At 41.1% G+C, this 27,543-nt stretch overlaps 1 long non-coding RNA gene and 1 gene segment (V, D, J or C); one reads left to right on the forward strand and one right to left on the reverse strand.

Annotated features, from left to right (window-relative positions):
* Window positions 1–13,637, reverse strand: LOC123285833 (uncharacterized). Its single transcript, XR_011501906.1, has 3 exons — window positions 13,512–13,637; window positions 11,538–11,594; window positions 1–7,656 (listed from the first exon to the last, which is right to left on the reverse strand). It is a non-coding gene; the product is annotated as an uncharacterized lncRNA (long non-coding RNA).
* LOC106825209 (T cell receptor gamma constant 2-like) overlaps window positions 13,485–27,543 on the forward strand; it is an 83,303-nt gene continuing 69,244 nt past the window's right edge. Inside the window, 2 exon segments of the C gene segment in view lie at window positions 13,485–13,622; window positions 13,732–14,045. Of these exon segments, the coding sequence occupies window positions 13,580–13,622; window positions 13,732–14,045 (357 nt within the window).

The following is a 27,543-nucleotide window of genomic DNA, read 5'->3' on the forward strand; positions in this document are numbered from 1 at the left end:
ATGTATTCAGAACCCCGCTTGCCCTCCTTTTGTAATTCTGCCTCTTTTGGCCAGACATACAATGCAAAAAATGAAAAATAAAGGTAATATTTTTGATATGTTTGATTTTATTATTTTCAGATTGTACAAAGAGTGCATGTCTATGAGTTAAAAAAAAAAGAGAAATGCATGGTGTTGAAAACTAAATACAGAAGAAATCTGAGACATGAAACAAAAATATGCCATTCTATGACTCAAAATAAAAAGATACATTGCTTAGTAAAACAGTTTTACTCCAATATATTAGGGAGTCTTTTGATTAGGAATGAAGTACAAGTCTTTTCTGCAATGATTCATTAACAGATTAGACTCAGTCTCACTGAATACAAGAGGGATCATTCTTTTATCTTACTAGCCACAGGCAGGCTACTAAATGTATGAGGATATGGTGCAGTGTATGTGAAGTATTACAATAAATAAATTCTTTATTATCTGTTCAGTGAAGACAGCAGTGGATGTCACCATGTCCACCTTGAATAGGGAGACCCCATCTCCTGTCCCTTTTTTCCATTGGTGACGTTCAACTAGGGTTTTTCACACTCAGGAAGAGAGAACACAAAATATCTGAGATGTAGTATAAAGGGAAAATGCTACATTGGAGAACCTAGAAAACATTTTAGGAAGGAATATTAAATCCACAGGAAAATATTAGGAAATTGAATTCAGAAACATACACAATGTATTATAAATATGACCAATTGCGATTTATCCTACACATCAACAGTTGATTTAGCATGCAAAAATCAATAAATGTCATATGCCATATTAACTGAACATAGGATAACAACCAGATGATCATCTCAACAGATACATACAAAGAATTTGAAAAATTCAATTTCTATTCATGATAAAAACTGTCCACACACTAGGACTAAAATGGAACTTCCTCAACCTGATAGAGGGCATCTGTGAAAACCCACAGCTACCATCACACTGCATGTTGAAAGACTGACTGCTTTTGCCTAACTACCAGGCACAAGACAAGGATGTCTGCTCTTGCCACTTCTGTTCAACATTGTATTGGAGGATCTACATTCTGCAACAAGAAAAAAATGAAACTAAAGGTATCCAGTGATTGTAAAAGAAAAGGTAAAATATTCTTTGTCCACGCACAAGTTGATCCTGTAGGTAGAAAATTCCATGGAATCCACACACGTGTAAAACCAAAACTCGAACTAATAAGCAAGTTTAGTAAAGCCACTCCTTCTAGTTTTCTCTATGTGGGATGCAGCCTCAGCATGGCTTGATGAGCAGTGCTAGTTCCATGCCCAGGATCCAAACCTGTGAAACCCCAAGACACTGAAGGAGAGTGCATGAACTTAACCACTTGTCCATGGGGCCAGCCCCTAGAAACTCAGTTTTGAATGTTGACAGCATGAAATACAATTTACTTTCATAAGACAATAGATGGTTGTGGATTTTGTCCCCCAAAGTAATGTTTTCTTAATGGTGAATATCTAGGAACATGTGCAACCAGAAGGACCTACAGCTAGAATATACAACTATGCACTGTGGGGCTTTAGGGAGAAGAAAAAACAAATTTGGCAATAGAGAAAAATAGAAAGACAACAGTTCACCAGATTTCTCACTACCAAATTGTTCACTGTTTATATTGAGTCTCTTTTCCCCTGTCCTTTTGCCTTGCAGATGTCACCACAGTTGTCACTTTGTTTCCACTTAACATTTACCAAAGCTTTGTTAGACACCTGCAGAAGGTATAACTGATAGCCCTGGAATGCTCTTTTAGCAAAGAATTCTATTGCTTTATATTGGCCAACACCTCATCAACTCAGCACACCCAAAAAACCTGTGATGGGGTTCAGTGCGGAACTCCCCAAGATGTTCCACTCTGGCATGGGGAATATTTTGAGTTGAAGATAGTCAAGGCTCAGAAGACTCAGAAAGAATATTTGGCCTTCCCCCAAAGTGCCTAAAAGAATTTAAGATAGAAGGGTCTGTTCCAGGAAGGAGCTAATACCATAGATATTTCTAGGTGTAGAAGACAAGAGGGCATCCAGCAAGGGTCCTTTTATCAAAAGACATCTTTGGGACCCCATTGGTTACTAAGTGTTAACTCTTTTCATCTTCCTGTAAATTGTCTTCTCCCCATTTGAAGTCTCAGGCTCCTATCTCTCTCTCCTTACTCCAGAAAGACATATACACCTCATTTTGTGTGATTGTCTTTGGAATTCTTCATGCTTATGTGAATTCCCTGTGTACACATATTAAACTTTGTTGGATGTTCTCCTGTTACCCTGTCTTATGTAATTTTAATTATTTGATTATGTGACCAGCCAAAGAAACCAGAAGGGGAAAAAGGCAGTAGGGGAGGGGTTCTTCCTCTCCCCTCACACAAGCATGTTGAGACACTTGAGCCTTGAGTGTTGGTTATAGATGAGCAGGTCTGACTTTTAGTTTTTACTATAGAAGAGGAGCTCAGGAACTGGTACTAGGTGTGGAAGGGCCCACAACTTCATTCCCCATCCAAAATACATTTTCCTCTTGGCCATCAGGGTATAATTAACATAACTAATGAGCATAATAATATCCAGGAGGCCCTGGTTATAATTAGCATAACTGGAAAGGAGCCTTCCTTGAAGTTGGAAGTCTAGGCTACTTCTGTTTCTCAAAGGTTCATTTCAGATGCGTTCCTCAGCTGATCCTTCACAATGTCCTCTCTTACAATTTCTGAGGATTTGGTTCTGAAACAGGAGCACCTGATCCTGCCCTCTGGCTCTCCCTGCCCCGTGGTTGAATTTAGGCTTTGGCCACACACACAGACATACACAAGTAAACATACACCCATGATTGTCCAAAACTGTAATATTATGTATAATTTCTACTTTATGTGGACCCCACAGATCATCTATTGCAATTTATCCAGTTTCAAGTTGAAAAAATAATCCCACCATGTCCTGAACATTTCTGTGCATCTGGGACTGGGCTACAAGATTTGCTCTCATCATCCTGTTTACTCTCCAGGCAACCCCCTGAAGTCCCTTTTTACAGATGAGGAAAAGGAGATGACATAACTCACCAAGACTACAGAGTTTTCATGTTATTTTAAGGCGTTTAAAATCCCCTTCTGATGGGACTCCTGGGTGAAATGCTCCAAGGCTGGCTCAGATAGTGGGTGTGGGTTTCTGGCAGGGATTGCTGTTCTGTGCTTGTCTCTCCCTCCCAAGCAAGCAGTACACTCATTGCTCTATTAGTGTCAAGAGATTAATGATGAGAGTGAGATCAGCAATGTGGAGGAGTGAACTCTTCCTCGCGCTTCTCCCCTTTTTGAACTACAACTAAACAGACATACGTTGACCAACAGAGGAATCCCACACAGTACAGCAGGACATCTGAGACTCACATAGAGCTATACCTCTGAGGGTGGATTGACTAGCCTTCTTAGAAGTGGTGGTGATAGGTGAGCACTCCCTGCCCTCCCCCAAAAGCCCTGTGCATGTGCACAAATGCTTTCCAGTCTGGTGTGAGCACCCCAAAAGTGAAACATGACCCAGGATGACTTTAGGAAGAGGTGGTGGCAGTCCTTTGCCTGCTCATAAAAACCTTCTGAGCAGAGGAGGGAGAGACCACCATGCCACTGTGGCCCCAAGGAGTGGTTCTAGTGTCTTGGTCCAGTGAGGAAGCCCTGCCCACCAAGACATTGGCTGGTGGGATCACAAGTAGAGACAGTAGCAGATCCACAAGCCAGGGCAAACGCAATCCAGATGTGCACTAGTACCCGTAGTACTGCTGAACCCCAAAGAGAGATTATGCCCAGGCTGACCATAGGAAGCAGTGGTAACAACCCTCAGCCCCCTTCTGATTGCTTTCTTGGTGGTGTGGGAATACACTATGCTCCCGAGGCCCCAAGGAGCAGCTCTGGCTCAGACCCTACCAGGAAGGCATGATGACAGAGCACAGTCCACACAAGCACCTGAACACTCTCCAGGCTGATTCAAGTTCCCATAGTACTCCCACAGCTTCCAGCATACCAGGTGGGACCAGAAAGTCTGCTCCTGCTTCCGCATAGTAGTAGCAGGTGGAATCTTCAACTTAATACTACCACAAATACTCTATCAAAAGATGAGTTCATAAAACACTATAAGAAACTGCAGGTACAACTCAGACCAGAAGGAAAATGACAATTTTCCAGAAACCAACAAGAAGGCACGCATATTTACATGTTAAAGGACAGAGAATTCAAAATAGCTGTCATAAAGTTACAAGAGAACACAGAAAGTCAGGACAATGAGCTCAGGAATAAAATGAATCTTTGCACCAAAGAGGTTGAAACTATGAAAAAACTAAAGCAGAAATTCTGGATATGTAAAACACAATTAATGAAATAAAAAATAATCTAGAATCTTTAAGAAATAGAGTTGATGTTATGGAGGAAGGAATTAGTGATTTAGAGGATAAAAAATATAGACATTCTTAACCATTAGTGCTGGTTGTTATTATTTGTGCCCTGGGCCCTGTGTAAAGAGGGTGTAGATAAGACACAGAGAGGAGGCCACTATGATGCGTTTTCCTGCCAGGAGACTCTTGGAGCTCAGAAGTTTGAAAGACCAAACCACAGTCTTGGCTGAGATGGCCACATTATGCTCTGCTTCCTCTATGGCTGCAGGGAGGAACTGGCATGGCCTGAGGCCTGTTTTTAGTGAGAAATCTGGTATTCAGAGAGAGACTGTAGCATCCAAGATCACATAGCCATTGCTAGCAGCAGAGGAGGGATTTGAAGCCGACTATAAATGTCCTTAAAACTTATGTTTTTCTCACCATACCACACAGATCCAGGAAGAACAGGAATAAAGGAAAAAAAAGAGGAGAGAAGGGACAGGCTGCTCTGTATATTCAGGAAGATGAAGAATATGTTCCTAAAAATGTACCCAAGAGGGAATTCGGTCCTGTACAAAAAGGGTTGAAACAGAGAATTCTAATTTATTGGATGAAACATCATTAATCAATCAAACAGAATATTTGAGTAAATAATGATTGGACTAGCATTATGCTATTTGCTATGTATGAACCTCAAAGGAAATAAAACATTAAACTAAAGATTCCTTGATTTCATGAAATGTATTGTGTTCTGAGAAGTAGAAATTAATGGATCATTGAGAAAGCTTCATGGAACCAGAAGATTCAAGTAAAGATATTGCCAAATAAGAGAAGGAGAAATTCTACTTTTGTCATATACAGCCTTGTTGAAACAGTGAGAAGGATTAGTAAAATACCTTTTGTAATCAAGTTTTCTGACAGTGAAAGGACATATCTTGGGAAAAATGGCACCCCAAAATTTCAAATATGTTGTTATTTATAGATCTCTATTATGTTTTTATTGTTATTTTGAAGATTGGCACTTGAGCTAACATCTGTTGTCAATCTTTTTTTTTCTTCCTTTTTTCTCCAAAGCTCCCAAGTACATAGTTGTATTCTAGTTGTAGGTCCTTCCAGTTGTGGTACGTGGGATGCCGCCTCAGCATGGCTTAATGAGTCATGCTATGTCCACATCCAGAATCCGAACCGGCGAAAGCGTGGGCCCCCGAAGCAGAGCGCATGAACTTAACCACTTGGCCATGGGGCCAGCCTCGGATCTTGATTATTTTTTGAATTAAACTCTCCCATCATTAATTTTCACTAATACTTTGGGTACAGGAAAAATAGGCCATTTGTAGCCAGTTCCCTCCTTGCCCATGTTTGCCGTGAGTGGGGATGTGGGGGATCTCTCTGAAGGAGGGATGAGTGTGGCTGCTTCACAGCCTTGGTCATGCAGCTCCACCCCACAGAGCATCTTCTAGGAGGGCAGGGTTGAGACCCCATAGCACCTCATGCTGGGGAGTTCTTCAATCTGGAGATGCCATTGATATCATTCAAGTCAAGGAACTAAGAGCATACCCCAAATCCCAAATAGGCCTCCCAACAGCAGATCTGTGCTCAGCCTGCTTCAACAGAGGCAGAGAGGAGAGGAAAGAGGTGAAGGTCATGGGTCCACTGAACTCTGGCGTCACGCCAGTGGTTGTACTATGTACCTTCCTTAAACTGATGCTGAGAGATAGGCTAGCTTATTTCATTTACATAGTTGAAGAAGCTAAGTGTTAAATGGCAAATAAATCAAGGTGATAACGAGCAGAATTGGAATGAAAAGCAGCACTGAATGATTTCTATAGCACACTGTGTGGGTTTGATATAAAAGAAATAAGTCTGAGTTCTAGTTCTACCATTTTGTACCTGAGAGGGCTTACTTTACACCCTCATGCCCTCTGGGACTTGCTTCCTGCCTCAAAATATCATCATTTAGCTAAAGTAAGGTAATAGATGTAAATGATTTGGAAATTGTAGACATTATATGAAAGTGAAGAATTATAGTTTTGGGACCGGCCCCGTGGCTGAGTGGTTAAGTTCGCGCGCTCCACTGCAGGCGGCCCACGGTTTCGCTGGTTCAGATCCTGGGCGCGGACATGGCGCCGCTCATCAAGCCATGCGGAGGCGGCATCCCACATGCCACAACTAGAGGGACCCACAACTAAGAATATACAACTATGTACTGGGGGCTTTGGGGAGAAAAAGGAGAAAAAAAAATTAAAAAAAAAGAATTATAGTTTCATTTTAACGTCTTTCATCCATTCCAATGAGATCTATAATATGAATTATCTCAATGATAACCAATATTTAAGGAGCACTCATGTAGGGAATGTACCACGCTTTATGCCATAGGGGAATCACACAATGACTAAAACATGTGGCTGGTGTAGAAGAATGAAATTTAGCACAGAATATATGAAAGTAACAGGTAGCAACTGGTCAAGCAAGGCAGCAGTGCCAGCTGCTAACTAAGTGATAGTTAGTTGCTGTTTTATGGACTCAGATGAGGGAGAGAAATCCCTAAGACAAGAAAAAATGCTAAAGACATTAAATGATATTGCTCAGGAGTGAATAGAATTTCTGTGTTCTGGATGTTTAATGAGTGTTTCATTTTGCCCCAATCTTGGCTGAGCCCAAAGTGTTAGGCAATAGTCATAATGTGTGCCTGCATGCATAACAGAAGGGACCAGATCAGTGATTCTTGCTGGGAGCAATCCTCCCTCCAGGGGATGTTTGCAATGTCTGAAGACATTTCATTGTCATTATGGGTTGGGGGTGCTACTGGTATCTAGTGAGTAGAGGACAGGGATGCTGATGAATATCCTACAAAGCACAGGAGCCCCCCAAGTCAAAGAAGTATTGAGCCCAAAATGTCAGTAATATCAAAATTGAAAAACACGGGGCTAGCTGAAAAGACTTTTCTGAAAGATTTGCTGTAAGGTGGCCAGAATGGATAACTCCAAACTTTGGTCATGAACTACATCCAGCCTGGATCCAAAAGGAGTTTAGAGCATCCTTGAGGACACTGATTCTGCACAGACTTTCTCTAAAGAGAGCTGTTGGAAGTGTCACGGTAACCTCTTTCTTCTCCCAAGGAGGAGGTGAGCAGGCAGCTCTCCCACGTCCACACCAAGCAAGGGGACTCCCCAGGCCCTGGGCCACTGTGAGTCCAGAGCAGAGGTCTGTGCAAGGGGTCATGGAGATGTTTGACCTGTGTCCTGAGGGCTGGTGGGCAGACAGACCAGTGATGACTCTCACCTGGAAAAGTCAAAAGGTGTCTTTCAGGTCACAGCAGACTGGGTAACTTGGACCAACTTTCCTAGTGAAATCAACAAAATAATCTTGATGAAATAGTGATAATAATAAGGAATCTTCCTAAAAGGTTCTAAGACCTAATAATACAAAAAAGCATGAATAACTTTTAGCTTAGTAAATGGAGTGCTTATTTTGTTGTCATATAGTTATGGGTCAAACTTCCAAATGGTGCTGATCAATTAGCAACCTCAGAAATGGCTGATCAGGGCTGAGGGCTCTAAGCCACACATTTCCTCTGCTACCACTTTGGAAGTCTCCCTCCTTCTCCTGTTCCAGCTTCCCTATCTCTTCAGTCTTCTTTTTGGGCACACAGCCTGGGCAGACAGGATGTTGTGGCTAAAAATATTTATCTTATTTTCACTCCTTGAATGTAAAGTTGTTCTTCTGTTTCTCAGATTGGTTGAAGGGTTTAAAAATGTAGTGTTTTATTTCTTGAAAATTTTGGTTTTGGCGGAAATGTTATTCTTTTGTTTACAGTTCAATTTGGATAGATAAAATTGAAGCACCTGAAAATATTTATTTCAATAGTGGAAAGAAAGAGCTTTTATAACTCCAGGTACAACTTTTCATACACACAGAGGTGCTGACAAACACCAAACCAGGCTTTTGAAAATCAAATATTTACTGGAAGAAAAACCCCATGTTTAAGGTCAGTTACAGGCAAAGAACTGCAATAATGAGGTGCAAAAAATTCTGTCTGCTCCTCTTTAGTCTTTAATATAAAATTCACAGAAGAAGACATGATGACCTAATATATTGGGCCCTGGGAGCCTACAGTATCATTGGAGCCAAGATAACAAGCACACACACCCCTTATCATGACTGTGACCAAATCCTTCCCAACATACAAGCTCAGTCCTGAGTCAAGACCTCAGCCCTGGCTAAAAATCAGCATCAGCCTTCAGTGGTTCCTGTGTTTCTCATGCTGATCTCAGTATCAGAGGAATGAGGAAGGGGACTCTAATGGCCATCAATGGTACCTCCGCAGATGCCAATAACTGTACCCCCAAATGTCTGGTTTGACATAATTTCCTATTGCTGTGGGCCCCTACTTAAAGACTTTTTATGTTGAAATGGCCTGATTATCTCAGAGAGAAGGTAACATCCATTATTTCATTTCCTAGGGATTTCCAGTAATTGTCAAAAGCTCCGGCTGAAGGTGCTGGCAATGAATAAATTGGAATTCATATGCATTTAGCTCCCAGTGGCTGTGAAACAATGTGCTAAATATTGTATGTGTTCAGAAGCCCACGTGATCATTATCAAAACTCTGCAAATAAACTGATTTCATGGAAGACAGAATTGATGCTTAGAGAGGGCCAGTCATCTGTCTAAACAAAAAGTCCATGTTGTTTCAATTATACTTTTGGGCCACTTTGAATACCCTTAGTGTTTATTAACTTTATGAGAATACACTCTGGCATCTGTGGACAAAGATGGGTTTTGTAGACCTGCTGCCCAGCCCTGCAGATCCTGGTCAGGACCAAATGAATAGTTACACAAGAACGGCGTAATGGTCACCTTAGACACACATCTGGTAGAGTTCTCTTTCTGGACCATCTGCCCTAGAAGCCTTGTCCCTAGTGGAGGGGAAAGGCTATGAAAATCGCCTATCTTCTCTGTTTTGTGAACTTGCTTTAGCAGGAAATATCATGGGTGGGGCACACCACTGGGAGGCCTTGAAACCTCATGGCCTGGACTTAAGTAGACTATCAAAATGTGCAATGAGCACAATGCTTTTGAAATTTGTAGCCAGCATATTTTTATTCTTCCACATGTCGTGTCCCGTGTAGCCCTTCCTCCACTTAGGCAAACTATGAGATTTACCACCCGTGGGAGGAGATGGTGGCTGTGCCCAGAACAAGCTCACTTTTTGACTTAATCATGTGATCATAGGCTTGAAAGACAATTTAGCCAAAAAAGGAAGGGATGTTCTAAATTTCCAAATTTCCTGTGTGTAGGTCAAAAGGAAAGCCTCACAAACTAGGAACAAAAATGTTACTAGTGGTGCTATACACAGAAAACTAGGGGTGTGATGTCAGCAAATTTAGCATCCACCCCAAGAGTGAGGGGTAGCACTTCTGGCTGTGATTTGTTGTGAGATGGTGGGGAGACAGCAGCTGAAGGGACTTCTGGTTGCTTTGTCTCTGAAGGTCTTAATCAAGAAGTTTAGAAACTTCAACAGAAACCGAAAACAAATGGAGGGAGAATCTGCGAACATCTGGCTGATATTGGTTTTCCCCAATATTGCCATGGTAGAACAATGGAAGGTATTTGCAAAGATGAGCCTGAGTCAGCTCTGATTTTCCCCACAGGCTTCACATGTAGGAGATGCAAAGGCCTCTCAGGGTCTCTAAGAAGGTGAGAGATGCTGAGGCGACCAGTGCACGCAGTGGACACAGGATGGGGATGAGAAGCTGCAGGGTGGGAACTTCATATCCCAAGGCATGGTGTCACTGGTGGTGGTTCAGGTCTGGTTATTGCACCAGCCAATTCAGAGGAAGAGGCCAAATCTCAGAGACCAGCAGGGTAAAGGGCTGGAAGTCAGTGAGGACCCAGAGGGTGGCAGAGTGAGACCACAAGAACTAACCCTCCTCCCATGTGTAGTGACGTTATCTGGGGATGAGAGGAGGAAGAGAGGAACAGAAAAGATGAAGGTTGTATCAAAGAGACTGAGCTAGCCAGAAAGAGACTGTTCCAAATTGGAAGAAACCATTTTAAATCTGTAAGTTTAGCGCCTCCTTCCAATGTCAGAATGAGGAAGAGATGAGATGTATCATTTACATATAGTCACGACACTCCCCTGCAGCACACACTGAGTTGTAGCGTGTGTCTGTTCTACCACGTGCCCTGCTCAAGGGTGCCTGGGTGAGGGGGCACCAGTGGGGACAAAAATCCCATCCCTTGCCCACTGCCTTCTACGCTCGGGAGCAGGGCTGAGGCAGCCTAGAGAAAGAGTGCCTTTTTCTAATTATTCTGCCTTGGGGTGTGTCTTTTTTAATCAGTAAAAAGGCGTCTTATGTGCTATGTGAAGCCGTATTTAGGAGGTAATAAGTACATATAGTTATGTAGACAAGATACAGGGTTTTAAGTAAATTGAATCCATGAAGCTTCTTGGCCCTAAAGAAAGACAGAACTAGTCTAGATAAAGAGAATGATCAAAGAACCAAGAAAAATAGTATTGTTTGAATCCAGTAATTAGACTTTAAAATCCAGAGCCTTGAGAGAAACTGACAATCATGACATGTATATGGGGGAAAAAAGGCCATTCCATAGACCACAAAATCAAGGAGGCCAAACTCTGGAGTCAGAGGACAGGAGTGGACTTGAGCGTCTCCAGCAACGTGAGACCCACTCCAGTGACTGTTGTGAGAATTATGAGATGATGATTCAAAAATGCTTAGCATCAAGACTCGAATAGAGTAAGGACTCAGTGAGATTAATTATTAGTACCTGTAATTAAATTTCACTTTTGTCTTTATCCCCTTGTATGAAATAATTGGGACAATTAGTCAAGAAAAGCCTTCCTTCAAGGACATTGCCAATGTTGCTCTCTCCACTAGATACACCTATCTCTATCTCTGTGTCTCTCTCTGTCTCCCTCCACATCTCCATTGCCATCTCCATCTCCGTCACTATATCTATTTCTACCTGTCTGTCTATTTATCCAAATATCTGGAAATGAACTTGCTGTTTTGTTGTTGCGTAAGCTGACAAATGTTCTCCAGATAAACCATGCACCTCAGAAATGTCATGGATGGTGACTTCTGTTTGACCCACTTATTTCCTTCCCTGAAACCAACAGACACACACATGTCACTGACCTGAGGCTTCTGGCCATCAGCATCCTGAATTCTCTACCTCATCCTTGGAGGCAAAGCCTGGGTAGACAAGATGTCCAGTTACAAGCAATCATCTGCCCTTTTCTCTGGGCTAGTGAGTTTGTCCGTCCTTCTGTTCAGATTATGTGAGAACCTAAACAAATTGTTTAATGCTGCCTCTGAGTATTTCAGAGAAAAATCTGTTTTATTCTCTCTCTCTTTCTAGTTAACAGTCAAAATGGTACTACTAGAAATATCTGTCGACGGTAGAAAAAAGGGTAAATATATTCATGTACAGTACTCAACATTGCATGTGTTACCTTAGTCATACATCGATGCCAACAAAATGAACCAGGCTCTGGAGCATCTGATAAACATTTCGTCTATTAAAACACCTGCTCATAAGCATTGACCCAGGGTGAGCATCAGTACACGTCCCCTCCTCCTTCTGCTGCCCCTGTGCAGAGGAAGTTCTGGTTCTTCTAGTTTCAGGGTCACTGCCCTCTGCTCCTCGACATTCAGTTTCTCAGTGTTGATCACCTCAGAAATGGTGTTTGTTGGAAAAGAGGGAAAATAGGGCAGCTGCCTCTGGGAAGAACCCAGCCACCGAGTCAGCTTCTTTCTCTCTTTTCTCCTCAGGAGAACCCAAGCCAGTCTGTGTTCACGTTGATCCCACACGATATGTGACAGAGCTGGACATAAGTTTTGGGGAAGAGCCCTGCCAAGGCTTAAAGGAGCTCTAACACACACAAGTTTTTCCAGAGAAAACCATATGGAAATCATAAAAGGCAAGTGAAGAAACTTAGCTGAAGGAAGGTAAAAAGAAAAATAGGTAAAAAATTCTCTAAATGTGGAAAAATGAAATGCTAATAATATTTGACTGCTTTCTAAGGTTTCTAATTCCAAATGGTCACCAAAGCATTTAACAATGAAAGCTGGGGAAACATGAAATGGTTGACAGCATGGGGAAGTTAAATTAAAAAAATGTTGTTAGCAGTGATAATATCTAACAATTACTGAAAATTTGTTATATGCTAGAGAGTATACTAGATACTTCAGGTGACTTAATCTTCACAAACTTTTGAGATGGGTATAATTATTGCATCCATTTTCAGATGAAGGATTTGAGGCACAAAGATTAATAAATTTGCACAGAGTCGGGCAGCTTCTAAGTGATAGAGATGAATAGGGAATAGCAGCATTAAAAAAATGCTTCAAAGATGTGGGAAATTTCTCAGAATATAGTATGAACTGAAAGAAGAATAATGCAAAATGCTATACGTATTGCACATGTAATTTATAAATATATTTACAGTCAACAGAATCATATTAATATCCATATATATACAAAGAAGAGATCTAGAAGTTAAATATCATAATGATAATAGTTGTGGGTCTTAGTGACATGATCATGAGTATATTTATTTTCATCTTTATCCTGTTTCTCTGAGTTTCTTCAATGAGTAACTTCACCAGTATCCCCCACCTATAACCTATGTGACTTTCATTGAGTGACATCACTCCTCTGTACCTTATTTTCCTGATCTATAAAACGAAAACTACAAATATTCCTATCATATGATTGCTTTGAAGATTAAAAAAGTACAAAACATTTTCTTTTAGAAAAACAGCCTAACAGATAGAAAATGCTCGTTAAATGTTTGAGATTATAAAAGTTAATATTTATTAAACAAGCGATGTTTTAAAATATGCTGAGAAAAAGTGCTCATAAAAATAGCTCTTAGACAAGTAGAAACCCTTCCCATTTCCACAGCAATAAATCCGCCTCCATGGCCACCTCACCTTCACCCCAAGAGCCCTAAGGAGACCATTAGCCCATTCCTGAGATCAGCAGGGCATGAGGCCCACAGAAATCAGTAACCTCAGGCCTGCAGCCAGCACTAAAGGCCAAGGTCCCATCTGACCCACCACTTCCTTCCCCCTCCCCAGTTCAGGCCACGCCCACTTGCCACTGACCTGAGGCATCCAGTCATCAGGTCCCCACTTTCCTGCCTTCTCCTTGAGGACACAGCCTGGCAGACAGGATGTCACTGCTGGAAGCATTCACCTTCTTGTCCTTCTGGGCTGGTGAGTCACATTCCCTGACCATTGCATTCTACGTGAGTGAGCAAAGAAATTCTTTAACGTTTCTTATATTGTCGGAAGTTCACTGGAAATTCTCTTCTTCTGCTTACAGTTGGACTTGGGTTAACAAAAGTGGAGCAGTCCCAGATATCCATTTCCGCAGAAGTAAAGAAAAGTATCAACATACATTGCAAGATAACGAGCTCAGATTTTGCAGGGGAATACATTCACTGGTACCGGCAGAAACCTAACGAGGCTTTGGAGCATCTGATTACTGTGAGCTCGACAAAATCCCCAGCTCGAGCTAACCTAGGTGGGAAGAAAAATAAACTTGAAGCAAGGAAGGATTCTCAAACTTCCACTGCAATCCTTACGGTAAATTTCATAGAAAAAGAAGATGTGGCCATTTACTACTGTGCAGGATGGGCACCACAGTACTAGATCTGTTGAGAAAACCCACACAAGATCCCCTCCTTGGGTCTGTGCCCAACCACATCCTTCCCAACTGTGGCAACCACAACCAGGCCCAGCTGAGCTCCTGGCCTCAGCCGCTCCTTCTCTGCAGCACTTCCGGAGCTTTCCAGGAAGCCATTTGGATTAGGCTTGCTCATTAGCTTCCAGCTGACCCCAGGAATTGTGCCTCCAAAGCTTTATTTAACACTATTTCCCAACAAATTAAAGTCCTGTCTGGGGACTGAGAGCAAGACGGCTGTGCCACTGTCCATCATCTCACCACCCAGAGACTCTCCGTAAGTGGCAAGGTTCAGACTGAGAGAGGAAATCCTCATGAGCCGTTATTAGCATATATTCACGAGACAATCTCTCTGCAATAGAACTATTATTGGTCCATTTTACGACTAAAGAAATTAAAGCTTAGAGAATTGAGGCTTAGACAAGAAGTCCGTGCTTTTTGAACTGGACTGTGAGAGCATACTGAATAGTTTAAGGATTGCAGTTCTGTAGGTGAACACTAGGGGATCTGGGGTAAATTAGAGATGCAGCAAAGCCCTTTTTCAGGGAGGTGTGGTGAGAAGGATTATGCCCATATAATGTCATCAGAACAGAGCTCAAATTCATTGAGACCCTTAGATGAGCCCACAATATTGTGCGACCCTTGATCTGCCCGTGAAAGAGGAGAAAGACTCTCCCAAGACCAGAAGAACTAGCACTGTGTGTGCGTGTGTGTGTGTGCGTGTGTGTGTGTGTGTGTGTGTGTGTGTGTGTGTGTGTAAGTCCTCTATCCAAGGTCTCAATTCCTTGAATATATCAGCTCCTTTAACCCTCACTACCTACAAGGTCTGTTCCATTGTCATCAATCATATTTGACTCACGAGGTAAGTGGGCACCAAGTGGTTCAGTCACTCGTCAAGTCACACAGCTGGCACGTGGCTAGTTGGGAGAGTAGGGTAGGGACCCAGATAATCTGGCTCTTCTTGCCTCTCACACTAACCACTTCTTTACTGCAGGACAATAAGGGAAACAATGCCCTCTTCCCCTCTCCACAGAGGAGAGAAAACTAACTATTATGGAACATTAACTGATAAAAATTATTATTACGTGCTGGAGCACATGCCCAGGATTTGAATGTTTGGGCATCTTCACAGAATGAATAAAATGCCACTAAATTGTCACTGACTTTTCAATATAAAACAATAGTAAGGTCCTTGTTTTCTATTTCTAACAGTGGTATCTCAGTGGGGTTTTGGTAGGAATATAGATATCTCCTTGCAAGTTTCCTATATGTAGTGTACACCTTAATTAAAAATTCTCCAAATAACACCACATATTTATGCTCTCTAGCCCATATTTCAAGGATCCATATTCTATTGTTCAAATGTGAGATGTATTAGAAGAAAAAAGGAGGCATTTCTAGGTCACGCTGACACGCGAGATGGAATTAGACATATGATCCTTCAGACCTTCTTCTCCCACCTCTGGTGGCTCATATTTCTTTGATTTACATACTGTCTTACACTCTTTATGACCATGATGGTTTCTTAGTGGGGGGACAATTGTCTTTTTGAGGTGAAACACAACCTTCCTAGTCTCCTATATTTTTTATGTAAGCAAATTAGAGACCAGAACCTGAGTGGAACACATCAATTGTGAGAAGAGGAGCCTTTTCCAGAAGGAATGCATGGAAAGTGTGCATTAAGCTTGTCAAAATATCTTTGCTGAATTATTTGTCTAGATTTTCTCGTATACTGTACGGAAGAGCAGTGGACCTGGTGATATAGTGTCTTCAGAGGAACAGAACTCAGGAGACGAAAGTGATGTCAGCTTTTCCACATGACTCCTAAAAAATTAGTGACAAATTCAATGATGAACAAAGGGAAAAAAAAGCAAATTTATGTTGCACTCAAATGATAGAATATTAATGAATCTATTAAAATGACATTTTTGAAGATTTATTAACAAAAGTGAAAAAGTTTACATTCAAATATTGAAAAGTCACATAAAGTATGAATGAGTATATATTAAATCTCAAATATATAAATGTGTACGTTGGTAGAGAAACAAAATAAAAGGAAATATTTGAGTTTTATGATAATATTTTTTCTGATAGAGTGGATAGGTTATTTTCTTGTTTATACTTTTAATGATTTTCTAAATTTTCAAAAAATGGACTACATAAATTTTTACAAATTAAATATTATTTAACAAGACAATTTCCACTTGTTTTTCAATGATAATAACAGTATAAATCGAAAACATCGTAAAGGGCTTATTTTGTGTCAAGCACTATTACTGCTACTTTATTTTCATTATTATTTTAAGTGGGATAATGTAACTTCCTCAAGGCTATGAAAGATATTGATTTAAGCAGTTATAGATGTAGAAACTGAGACACAGAGATTATATAACTCAGCCAACCTCAGAAGGGGTAGGTATGTAGTATAGGAGGATGGTTATCTTAAACGTTCATTGATAATGAAATTCATGTAAACTTTTTTAGGGACCTGAGATATTTTCAAAAATATAAATTTAGCTAAAAGAACAGACTAAGAAACTGTGTGTGTAAAGCCCATTTAAAATTAAAAGAACTGTGTGTGTATTGATCTAAGCAAACATGCTCCTATGTATAAATGTGTGGCAATAACATTTAAAAGTAAATGATGTTGCGTTTTATTGTGTCACTTCATAACACCTTTACTCAGATTTTCTTCAAGGAGCATCTGTTACTTATCCAAGCTCCCACATCTACCAGCTTTGTGGCTTGGGATCAGTCACCTTTGCCCCATGTTCTCGTCTGCTGAAGGGAGACAATAGTACCACTTACTCTCAAGATTGAGAAGTGTAAGTGAAAGAAGGCAGGAAAACACTTAGAACAGTGCTAGCACATCCTCAATACATATTAGACTTAATACTAATTTTAAAGGCTAATTGTTACATGTAAAAATGAACACTAATTAAAAATAACCCTCTCTGTGACATAATGTTCAAGAGACATTTCCACGGAGCAAGTCTAGTGGTCGCCGGTCCCATTCCCATGGATTATCTGATATTCCTTTAAGCAATTTCAATCCCAGCTCTTTTTGAAGGGCACCCAGATTTCAAGTGAAATTTGATTTCTCTGTGTTATAATCTGTACAGTGATTTCCCAAATAATCATAAAACAAAATGCCCCATTGTATTTCAAAGCAAAATGTGTATGGCTTTTAAAATGAGGTATGAACAATGTCAATTTGAAACTTTGGTGTGCCTTTTATTTATAGTGTAAAATACTGTCCATGTTTCATACTCCTGACTGCGGAATCCAAAGAAATTAGTAACGGAACTAATTGTAATTTTTTGACTCAAAAGCCATATCCTCACATCACTGGAGTAATGTTTCTGTGTGTGAAAATTAAGGAGGCAAGAGGAAAGTTTGAAATTATTAGGTCAACTCCAGAACTGCCTCCATTTGCCTCACAGACACATTCCTATCCAGATGGTGAACCCTATTCCCCATCAGTGGACCACCAGTGGGTCAACAGAACTGCCAAATATGCTCAGGTCTGTAGCAGGTCCTGAAGGGCCCCCTAGGACCACCTAACCCCCCACTTCCTCCTCTTACACCACGTCACACCTCACCCTCCTCTCACTGACCTGGCCCCTCCGAGGACCAGGGTCCTCACTTTCCTGTCTTCTCCTTGGTGACACGGTCTGGAAGATTGGAGGACAGTGCTGGAAATATTCATAATTTTATCCCTCTGGGCTTCTGAGTTGCTCCTCCATTATTCCAACATAGATGAGAGATGAAAGAGATTCTTTATTGTTTTCTTTTTCTGTGTTAGGTGTTTATGGGAATTTCCCTATTTTGTTCCCAGTTGGACAAGGGCCATTAAAGGTGGAGCAACCTGAAATGTCAACCTCCAGCCGACGGAGAGAGAGCTCACATGTCTTGTATGGTGCCCACAGCAGACACTGAAAATACAGTTATAAACTGGTATGGGCAGAAACCAAACCTAATTGTGGCATGTCCCACATCTATCACCTCAGTAAAAAACCCAGCTCCAGTTCACTTAAGTGAGAGAAATGGCAGTGAAAGACTCAGGCTCATGGAGAGAATCATTGTGCACCAGCACTCCTAGATACAGTACATATATATTGCCACATATAATTATCACAACACCCCTGCAATATAACTATTACTTGCCCATTTTATAGATAAAGAAATTATGGCTCAGAGAGTCAAAATGTTTGGTCCATTAAATGGGCCATGATGCTACCCTGAAAATTGAAAGATCATAATTCTACAATATACAGAATACTTGAGGTAAATTTGGGACGGAGCAAGTGTCCTTTTTCTGAGGGAGGAGGAAGACGGTTCCTGACTTCAGATTCAGGCAGTGCCAGCACGATGTCATCAGAATAGAATTCTGAGTTGCTGGGGCCATTAGGTGAGCCCACCATATTGTGAATAACCCTTGGTTCCGTCTGTGGAAGAAGAGAGAGAGTGGACCAAGAGAAGAACAGCTAACAATTTTGCATGTGAGCGAGTTCTCTGCTAGTGTTCTCAACTCTTTGTGCATATGAGCTCCTTTAACCCTCATAGTGACCTCTGAGGTCACTTCTGTTATCATGAAGCCCATGTGACCTGTGAGGAGAGTGACATACTGTGAGTCTGAGGAACGTGTTGAAGTCACACAGCAGAAATGGGTTGGACCCAGGTAATCGAGCTCCAGAGCCTGTCTTTTTGATCATTGAGGAGAGAAAAAAGTGCTATGCATTGTTCCTCCCCCACGGATAAAAGAAACCTAAACTTTCTGGAACATTCACTGTCACAATTTATCATTTTGTACTAAATAATGTGACCAGAATTTGAGTAATTAAGAGTCTTCACAGAATACGTGAAATGCCAATAAATTAGCAATATTTACTTTCCAAAATATAAAATAATAAACATTCTATTGTTTATGATGCCACCTCTGAAATAATTGTGAAATAAATGAAGATTACCTTTTAATCCATGCATCCTTCTCATACAGCTCATCCTGAGTACCTCATGGAAGAATATTCCCTTGCATCTGTGTCACACATATTCCCTCATTTGTTCAGTAATTTCCAAGGTCGTGGCAACATACTCATCCCCATCATCCCCTCCTCTAAGGACCCTGATTCTATTTCTCAATTCAAGGAGGTCATTGAAAGAAAGGAAGGAGAGTCACAGGAAAGGGGGACATAGAGTCAGTCTGTCTACCTTTCTCCTCTGACGCTCGCAAGCTCCTTTGATTGCATCTGTCCCTGTAATTCCTGGTGACAGTTGGTTTCTCGAACCCATATAGGAACTTACTAGTTACCGAGACTTTTAATAGAATCTCGGGTGGAGAGCGAGACCTGAGAGAAAGGCAAATAATCTGAGAACGTGAGCCCTGTCCAGACAGGAGGGCACAGACAAGCTTGTCAATATACCTCTGCTACCCTCCCTACATAGCTGTCACATCTGGACTCAGAAGAGCCTCACAGAGCAGTAATGCATGTCCACAGTGAGACACCTGTGCTCAGAGGAAAACACTCTGGCAGCTTTTTATGTATCAGACTAAACGATGACTAACAGGGAAAGAGACACCTGATGTATATTGTATGCAAAGGATAGAATACAATGCAGACATTGAAAACAGTGTTCTGTGGATTTATTACTGAAATGTAAAAATATTCACAATACGTAGAAAGAAAAATTCATTAGTATATAATAACCTATTAAAATATAAATGCTTATATTGATAGGAAAATTTTAAAAAAGGGGGAAGGGAATTGTTTAAAATTTTAGCAACGGATAATCCCGAAGGAACACATGGTTTTATTTCTTCCATGTGCTTTGATGAACTTGACATATTTTCCTATATTGGGTACTATAGTTTTACTGTAAAAAATATTTAACAATGTAATTTTCTCATTTGATAATCATAGTAATAAAAAGACTTCATAACATTATTGAAGACTCATGATGCACCAGGTACTAATATCTGAGCATTGTGTGCATTACCTTCATGAAATCTAATAACACAAGACTCTTAATACCTCTAAAAGATATATATGTAGGCGAGGTACACATGTGGAAAGCGAGGCACAAGAAGCTTAAATAACTCAGCCAGTGTCAGATGGGGTTAGGTGACATAGGAAGGTGTCATTGATCATTAAAAATAATATTCACATAGATTACTTAAAGACCTGAATATTTCTCATAATAACCAAAAGCAGGCAAATAAAGCCACATATGCAAACCTCATTAAAAATTGTATATGCACATGTATATATATGCACATATGTGTAACTAGGCAATCCTATTTCTATCTGTAAATATAAAAAGAAAATTTCAAAGTAAAAATAAATACTGACTGTCTTTCATTGTCATTTTTCATACCTCATTTTACTCTGATTCTCTTTAATGAACACCTGTTACTTATCTGTGTTGTCACATGTATTGGCTCTGTGTCTTTGAATGAGTCACTTCTCATTGTCACTATCCTCATTTTTCAAATGGAGATTTATCATAATGGCTACGTAAAGACATCTACAGATGCAGTGCAATCCCTGTCAAAGTTCCAGCCCCATTTTTCACAGAAATAGAACAAATAATCCTAAAATTTATGTAGAACAACAAAAGACCCTGAATAGCCAAAGCAAAACCTAAGAGAAAATGAACAAAGCTGGAGGTATCACTCTCCCTGATATCAAAATATACTACAAAGCTATACTAATCAAAACAACATGGTATTGGCAGAAAAACAGACTCACTGATCAATGGAACAGAATCGAGAGCCCAGAAATGAACCCTCACATCTATGAAAGCTAATTTTCAACAAGGGAGACAAGAACATACAACGGAGAAAGGAAAATCTCTTCAATAAACTGTGTTGGTAAAACTGGACAGCCACATGTAAAAGAATGAAAGTAGACCGTTATCTTATACCATACACAAAAATTAACTGAAACTGGACTAAAAACTTAAATGTGAGACCTGAAACTATAAAAGTCCCAGAAGAAAACATAAGCAGTACTCTTGTTGACATGGATCTTAGCAGCATATTTTCAAATATAGTGTCTGACGAGGTAAGGGAAGCAAAACAAAAAATAAACAAATAGGTCTACAACAAACTCAAAATCTCCTGTGCAGCAAAGATAATCATCAACGAAATGAGAAGACAACCTAACAATTAGGAGCGTATATTTGAAAATCATGTATCTGATAAGGAGTTAATATCCAAAATTTTTAAAGAACTCACACATCTCAACAAGAAACAAACAACTCAATTAAAAAACGGGTGAAAGATCTGAATAGACATTTTTCTAAAGAAGATATGCAGATGGCCAAAAGGCACATGAAAAGATGTTCAACATCGTTGATTATTAGGGAAATGCAAATAAAAACTACAATGAGATATCACCTCTCACACATCAGAAGGCCTATAATTACCAAGACAGGGAAAAAATGTGTCGGAGAGGACGTGGGGAAAAGGGAACTCTCATACCCTGATGGTGGGAATGCAAGTTGGAGCAGCCACTATAGAAAACAGTATGGAGATTCCTCAAAAAATTAAGAATAGAACTCCCATATAATCCAGCTTTTCTACTGCTGGGTATTTATCCAACAAACATGAATGAGTACAGACACATGCACTCCTATGTTCATTGTGGCATTATTCACAACAGCCAAGACTTGGAAACAACCGAAGTACCCATCTTGGATGAATGGATAAAGAAGACGTGGTATATATGCACAATGAAATACTACTCATCTATAAAAAATCATGAAATCTTGCCATTTGAGACAACATGGATGGGCCTTGTGGGTATTATGCTAAGTGAAATAAGTCAGATGGAGAAAGTCAAATACTGTATCATCTCACTCATAAGTAGAAGATAGAAACAACAACAATAAGCAAACACATAGATACAGAGATTAGATTGGTGGTTACCAGGGGGGAATTGGGGAGGGAGGAGGGTGAAAGAGGTGACACGGGCCATGTGTATGGTGATGGATGCTAATTAGTCTTTGGGTGGTGACCATGATGTAGTCTATATAGAAACTGAAATACAATGATGTACGCCTGAAATTTATGTAATGTTATAAACCATTGTTACCTCAATAAAAAAATTGTAAATAAAATGATATAAGAATACGTTTAGAATAATGCCTGACAAATAGCAAGTTCTCAATGGATATTAGATAGTATATTAATTTTAAAGCTTATGCTTACATAGTAAACCTAGCATGCTTTGAAAACATTCCTGCCTGTGGCGTAATGCTCAGGAGTCAGCTCCACGTTCCAGGTGAGCAGAAGCTGACTCCCACAGGTTGCTCTGTCTCATATATCAGCCAGCATCACAGTCTAGTCCCTTCTTGAGGCACCCAGATTATAAATGAATTTAAAAAAACACAAAAATATTCCAGTATCAGTACATATGGCATACATATTAAATAGTGTTGATGAGATGTTTCAGTGTCTGATTGTTGTTTTGTTTTGTTGTTTTACAGAGAAATAAAGGTCAGGTTTCATAGTCGAGTCCTGAATCAACAGCAAATCACAGAAAGATAGACGTAGGATCTGAATACAGCACTCATGCCTTAATATTTCTGGAGCAATGTGTCTCCAGTATGGAATTCCAGGGGGGATGGCTGTGTGGGTATGAGAACCGTCCCTGCCCCGACTCCCAGTTGGACACATTCATCCCAGGATTTCTTTCCAGACCAGGAACCCTGCTACTGGACTCGTGCAGTGGTCATGGGGAGCAGGAAGCCCCGGAACTGCTCATTTCCCCAGCAGTTCAGGAAGAACCCAGGGAACCGTCTGACCCACCACTTCTCCTGAGACACCAGAACCAGCCCTGCCCTGATGCCACTGGCCTGAGACCTCCTGCCGACAGGAGTCTGAGCGTGGAAAGAATCCCAGAGGCTTTTGTTCTCTAAGTGAGACCTCCTGCTGCAGCTTGGCCCTGAATCAGGGAGCCATCTAGTCGGAGGGACCTTTCTAAAGCTTGTCCAGTTCAGTGTTTCTGAAGCATTCAGAGGAGGATCTGTGCTGCTAAATCCAGCAGCTACCAGCCACATGAGGCTAATGAGACTTGAAATGCAGCCAAGCTGAGATGGACTGCATGTGTAAAATACAAACTATATTTTGAAGTTAAGATAAGAAAAGTGAAATATCCCATTAAGAATTTTTGTATTGATTGAATGTTGAAATGATATTTTGAATATCTTGGACTAAATGAAAAAATCCTAAACTTATTTTTACCTGTTTCTTTTCCTGCTTTTTTTTATAAATGGTTTTCATGGGGTTTTTTGGTTTGGAAGATGCACTCTGAGCTAACAGCTGTGCCAATCTTCCTCTTTTTGGTACTTGGGTCCCTACAGCATGGCTTGATGAGTGGCGTAGGTCCAAGCCTGAGATCTGAAATTGCAAACCTGGGACACTAAAGCAGAGTGTGCTGAGCTTAACCACTATACCACAGGGATGGCCCTTTTGTAATTTCTTTTAATGCAGCAGCTAAAAATAATAATTTGCAAATTGAATTTTTGAACACACTTATTACCATTGGATAGCACACTTACTGAGGAACAATTTAAGAACCTGACCATCTCCCATGGAGAATGCCTAAATGAAATATTTTGCAAATAATTTCAGGGGTAAAGGACTCTGGAGATTGACCACAAAATGATTGAAAGGTGAAACTGGAAGTCAATTCCTAACTCCAGTTTCTAACTTGCTGCCCCACCATCCATCAATCATTCTGCAGCAGAGGAGTCAGCATTTGGATGCACAGGAGAAAACACTGCCGCCTTCTTGGCGCCCTGGTCCGTTAGCAGTCCTGCCACTCAGATGGTGGTGGTAGATGACAATCCTCACGCAGGGCGATGCAGTCAGCCCCGGGGAGTCATTGGGCCCTCCACCTTCCACTTCTCCCCTAACGCCACCCCATATGGGAATTTGCATGGATCTCCAGCTGCTCTGCACCTCTGTTCTCTCAGCTGTAAAATGATGTGGTTTAACTGCGGAAATTATGTGATTCTGATTTGTGTATTAAAGCAAAATGATAAAAAAGATCTAACTATATTTACTGCTTTCTTATAAGGACAGTAAACTTCTTGAAAAGGAAAGAAAGGAAAAGAAAACCTGTGCTACTCATCCTCCAGCCCCAAACAGGAAACTTCTCTGCAGATAAATGTGTTGGAAAAAAAAATTTTTTTGAGATCAAGGTTTAATTAATACATTTTCAATTGAAAAATCAAAGTTTATGTACAGTTTAGTGGCATTGTTAAAAGTGATTAATGAAAGGCAAGACCAAATGATCTGAAGAAAATTGGTCCCTCAGATTATTAACTCAGCGTCTATCTCTCTCAGCTTCTCTTTTTGTGATTAGAAATTTATCATTAAGTTCTGCCTGCGTGAGAAAGAGCCCAGCACCCCCATCTTCTACTGAAGGGCTGGGTCATAACTAAGACCTCCCAGTATGTACAAGCAAGGGTCGGGGCAGAGAGGGTTGGAACTTACTGTTGCTCTCTTTTCAAGTTGTTCCTTCATTTCCTCTTCCCCATTGTCCCAATAACACAGAACCCTTTCTTCTTTCTGCCCCTACCTCAGTGCCTGACTCCATGACGAGTGAGCTCTGTGAACTGATGTTAATGAGGGTGTGGCCAACAGGGGAACAAGCTCCTCACTCATCTCCTTACAGAACAGCATCATCTACATTCCCCAGAGGAGCTGCCCAGTGCTCTGCTGTGAACCTCCACACCACCCTACGCCCCATCATCCCTCACAGACTCTTCCTTTGCCCTTTACAAGCTCTGTTACCTTGAGCAAGGTCTTAACTCTTCTTAAAGGGCAGAATTGAGGCTGACACTCATGTTCCTGGCTTGAACAAAGTGGGTATCAAAGCCCTTCATTGACACAGGAAGAAGAGGTGGGTTGGAGAGAGGTAATGAGTTCACCCTGGGCCATGTACAATGTCACTTTGAGCTCCTACATCACACATATTTGAGCATGCCCAGTAGTCAGCTGGATATGTGTGTATGGAGCTCAGAAGAAGGTGTGGGATGGAGATGGACCTGTAATTTCCTCCTATCATCACTTTATTCATTCCTTCAAGATAATTAAAGCCAAGAATGGGAAAATATCCCTCAGGAGGAGTAGGTAAAGTGAGAAGAGAAATGTGGAAAACAACAAGTTTTGGTGGATTGGGGAAGTGCAATCTGTAAATATATCCTAAGACAGATGGAATGTCTTGGGTTAGAGAAAGAAAAACAGACAAAAAGGAAACTCAGAAGTCCAGAAAGAGGAAGCCCAGTTTCATAGAGGAGAAGCTGGGGTTTAGTAGAGATATATCTTTCAGATGGTTGGTGACAGGCTATAAACCTGAACCTTAAACAGAAGCCAAGAAAACAGAACAGAGTTTTCAACCTCTGAAGCTGGCCAGTACCACTCTAAGCTTCAGGGTGTGTGGGTAGCTGAGTAGATGGAAGCAGACTGAGGAAATAAACCCTCTCCAGCTGGTTGCAGAACTTTTCTGTGGGCCCAGTGATGCAGAACATGGCAGAGACCACCCTTTCTTTTTCCCACCAACTCTGGTCTGACAACTCAGTGGAGTTATTGATGATTTATTCCATGAAATGCTGTTGGAGAAATGAGAGGAGACCAACACCATAGCATTAAGTCATAGTGCTCTCCCCTTAGACAGCTCTCCAAGGTTAGGTGCTGTATCATTGCATCTTTATTACACCCAAAGAACTTAACATGATGCCTTGCTCATAGTGGGAGCTTCATGAATACTGTTGGGACTGAGTCCTCTCAGAGTTCTGTGGTGGCTGTCTGTACCATGTGGTCTGATCTAAGGTGGAGGACCTTGCTCTGCTGTCTTCACATAGAGTGGATGTGCTAACAATGGTGAGGACGCTCCTTCACAATGAGGCTGGGGAGCTGTGTTCACCCTCCCCAATGGGAGGTTTGACTTGGTGGACTCAGCCAAGCCACATGGTCTGAGACTATTCTCAGCAGGGGTTGCAGGCTGCCCTGGAGGAGAGGGCAGTTCATCTAGACATGCTGTCACTCTTCCAAGCATTACCTCTCCCAGTCCTTGGAGCTTTTAAGTTGTTTTCCTCCATCACTTCCCTTTGACAGATATTTGCTATTTTTGTAATTTTTAAAAATTTTAAATTTTGCTCATTAGTCTCCTCTCTCCCTTGTTTTTCAGTGTGTGTGTATGGTGCAGGGCATCTAGAGCAACCTCAACTTTCCAGTACTGACAAGCTGTCAAAAACAGCCCCCTGGATTGTGTGGTATCTGGTGTAACAATTTCCACGACGTCCCTATATTGGTATCAGGAAAGCCCTGGTCAATCCCTGCAGCCCCTGCAGCACCTTCCATCTGACAACACAGTCAGGATGGAGTCAGGTGTTCCAATGGGCAAATTTGAGGTAGACAAGATACCTGAACCGTCTACGTCTACCCACACCATTCACAATGTAGGGAAAGAAGACTCGGACGCCTACCGTTGTGCCTTCTGGGAGGTGCACAGAGGCAAACATTAGAGCCACGTCAGTCAGTAAATGTTCAGTGGTTCTTCATTCACTGTTATGACCTAGGGAAGCACAGTGACCACCTGTATGCTCTCATGCAGTTTTCTAGATAAATGATGATACAGGCAACCGTGTACGAAGTTGCCAAACTGTGTATTTTATCAAAGGTGAAGCTTTGCATGAATAGGTGCAAATGATCACCCTACTCTTTTAAGGAATCTCCTCTCTCCCCAACAGGCTTTCCCATGGCACCTGTGTTGATTCATCTGGATCAACCTCCCCCACTCACTTTATTTTATTTTATGCCGAGATATGTGTGTCACATCATATCTGTAACTTCTTTTGTACTAATCATTTTACATTACATTAGCTTTTTCTGATCCACCTATATCCTTTGATTAAAAAAATAGATATTGGGTTAAAAGCATTCATTTTTCTAGAGGCTAAAATGTAACAAACACAGCATAATCTTACCACAAGCAGGGCAGGCAGAATGATAATATATCAGACTCATGCCCTGGGGTGGCAATATTTGATTTTGCACAAAACTTATAAACACTGCTACTTAATGAGTCTTAATCAATGTCTACTTTGGATCAGAGTTTGAGGAGTAGTTCATTGTGTGCCTTAAGATTCCATTCCTCCAACAGTAATTGTTTGACTGACTCCTCTGAGCCAGCACTGTCACAGCAGACATTGCAAATCTCATCTGCTCTGTCAAGGCTGCAGGTTGCTCCTGCAGAGCCTCTTTCTCCTGCTGCGCCGCCATTATCTGGCTACACATATGGTAAAGAAAAGTAGTTAGGACCCAGGCCTCTGGTATAGAGAGCTCCAGGTCTGACCCGGGCTCTGACACTTACTAGCTGTGTGTCAGGCCGATAGCTTCTCTAGCCCATCTCCTCATCTGTAAAACAGAGGTCCTGTAGT

Source organism: Equus asinus, chromosome 1 (genome assembly GCF_041296235.1).
Source record: "Equus asinus isolate D_3611 breed Donkey chromosome 1, EquAss-T2T_v2, whole genome shotgun sequence".
Lineage (NCBI taxonomy): Eukaryota > Metazoa > Chordata > Mammalia > Perissodactyla > Equidae > Equus > Equus asinus.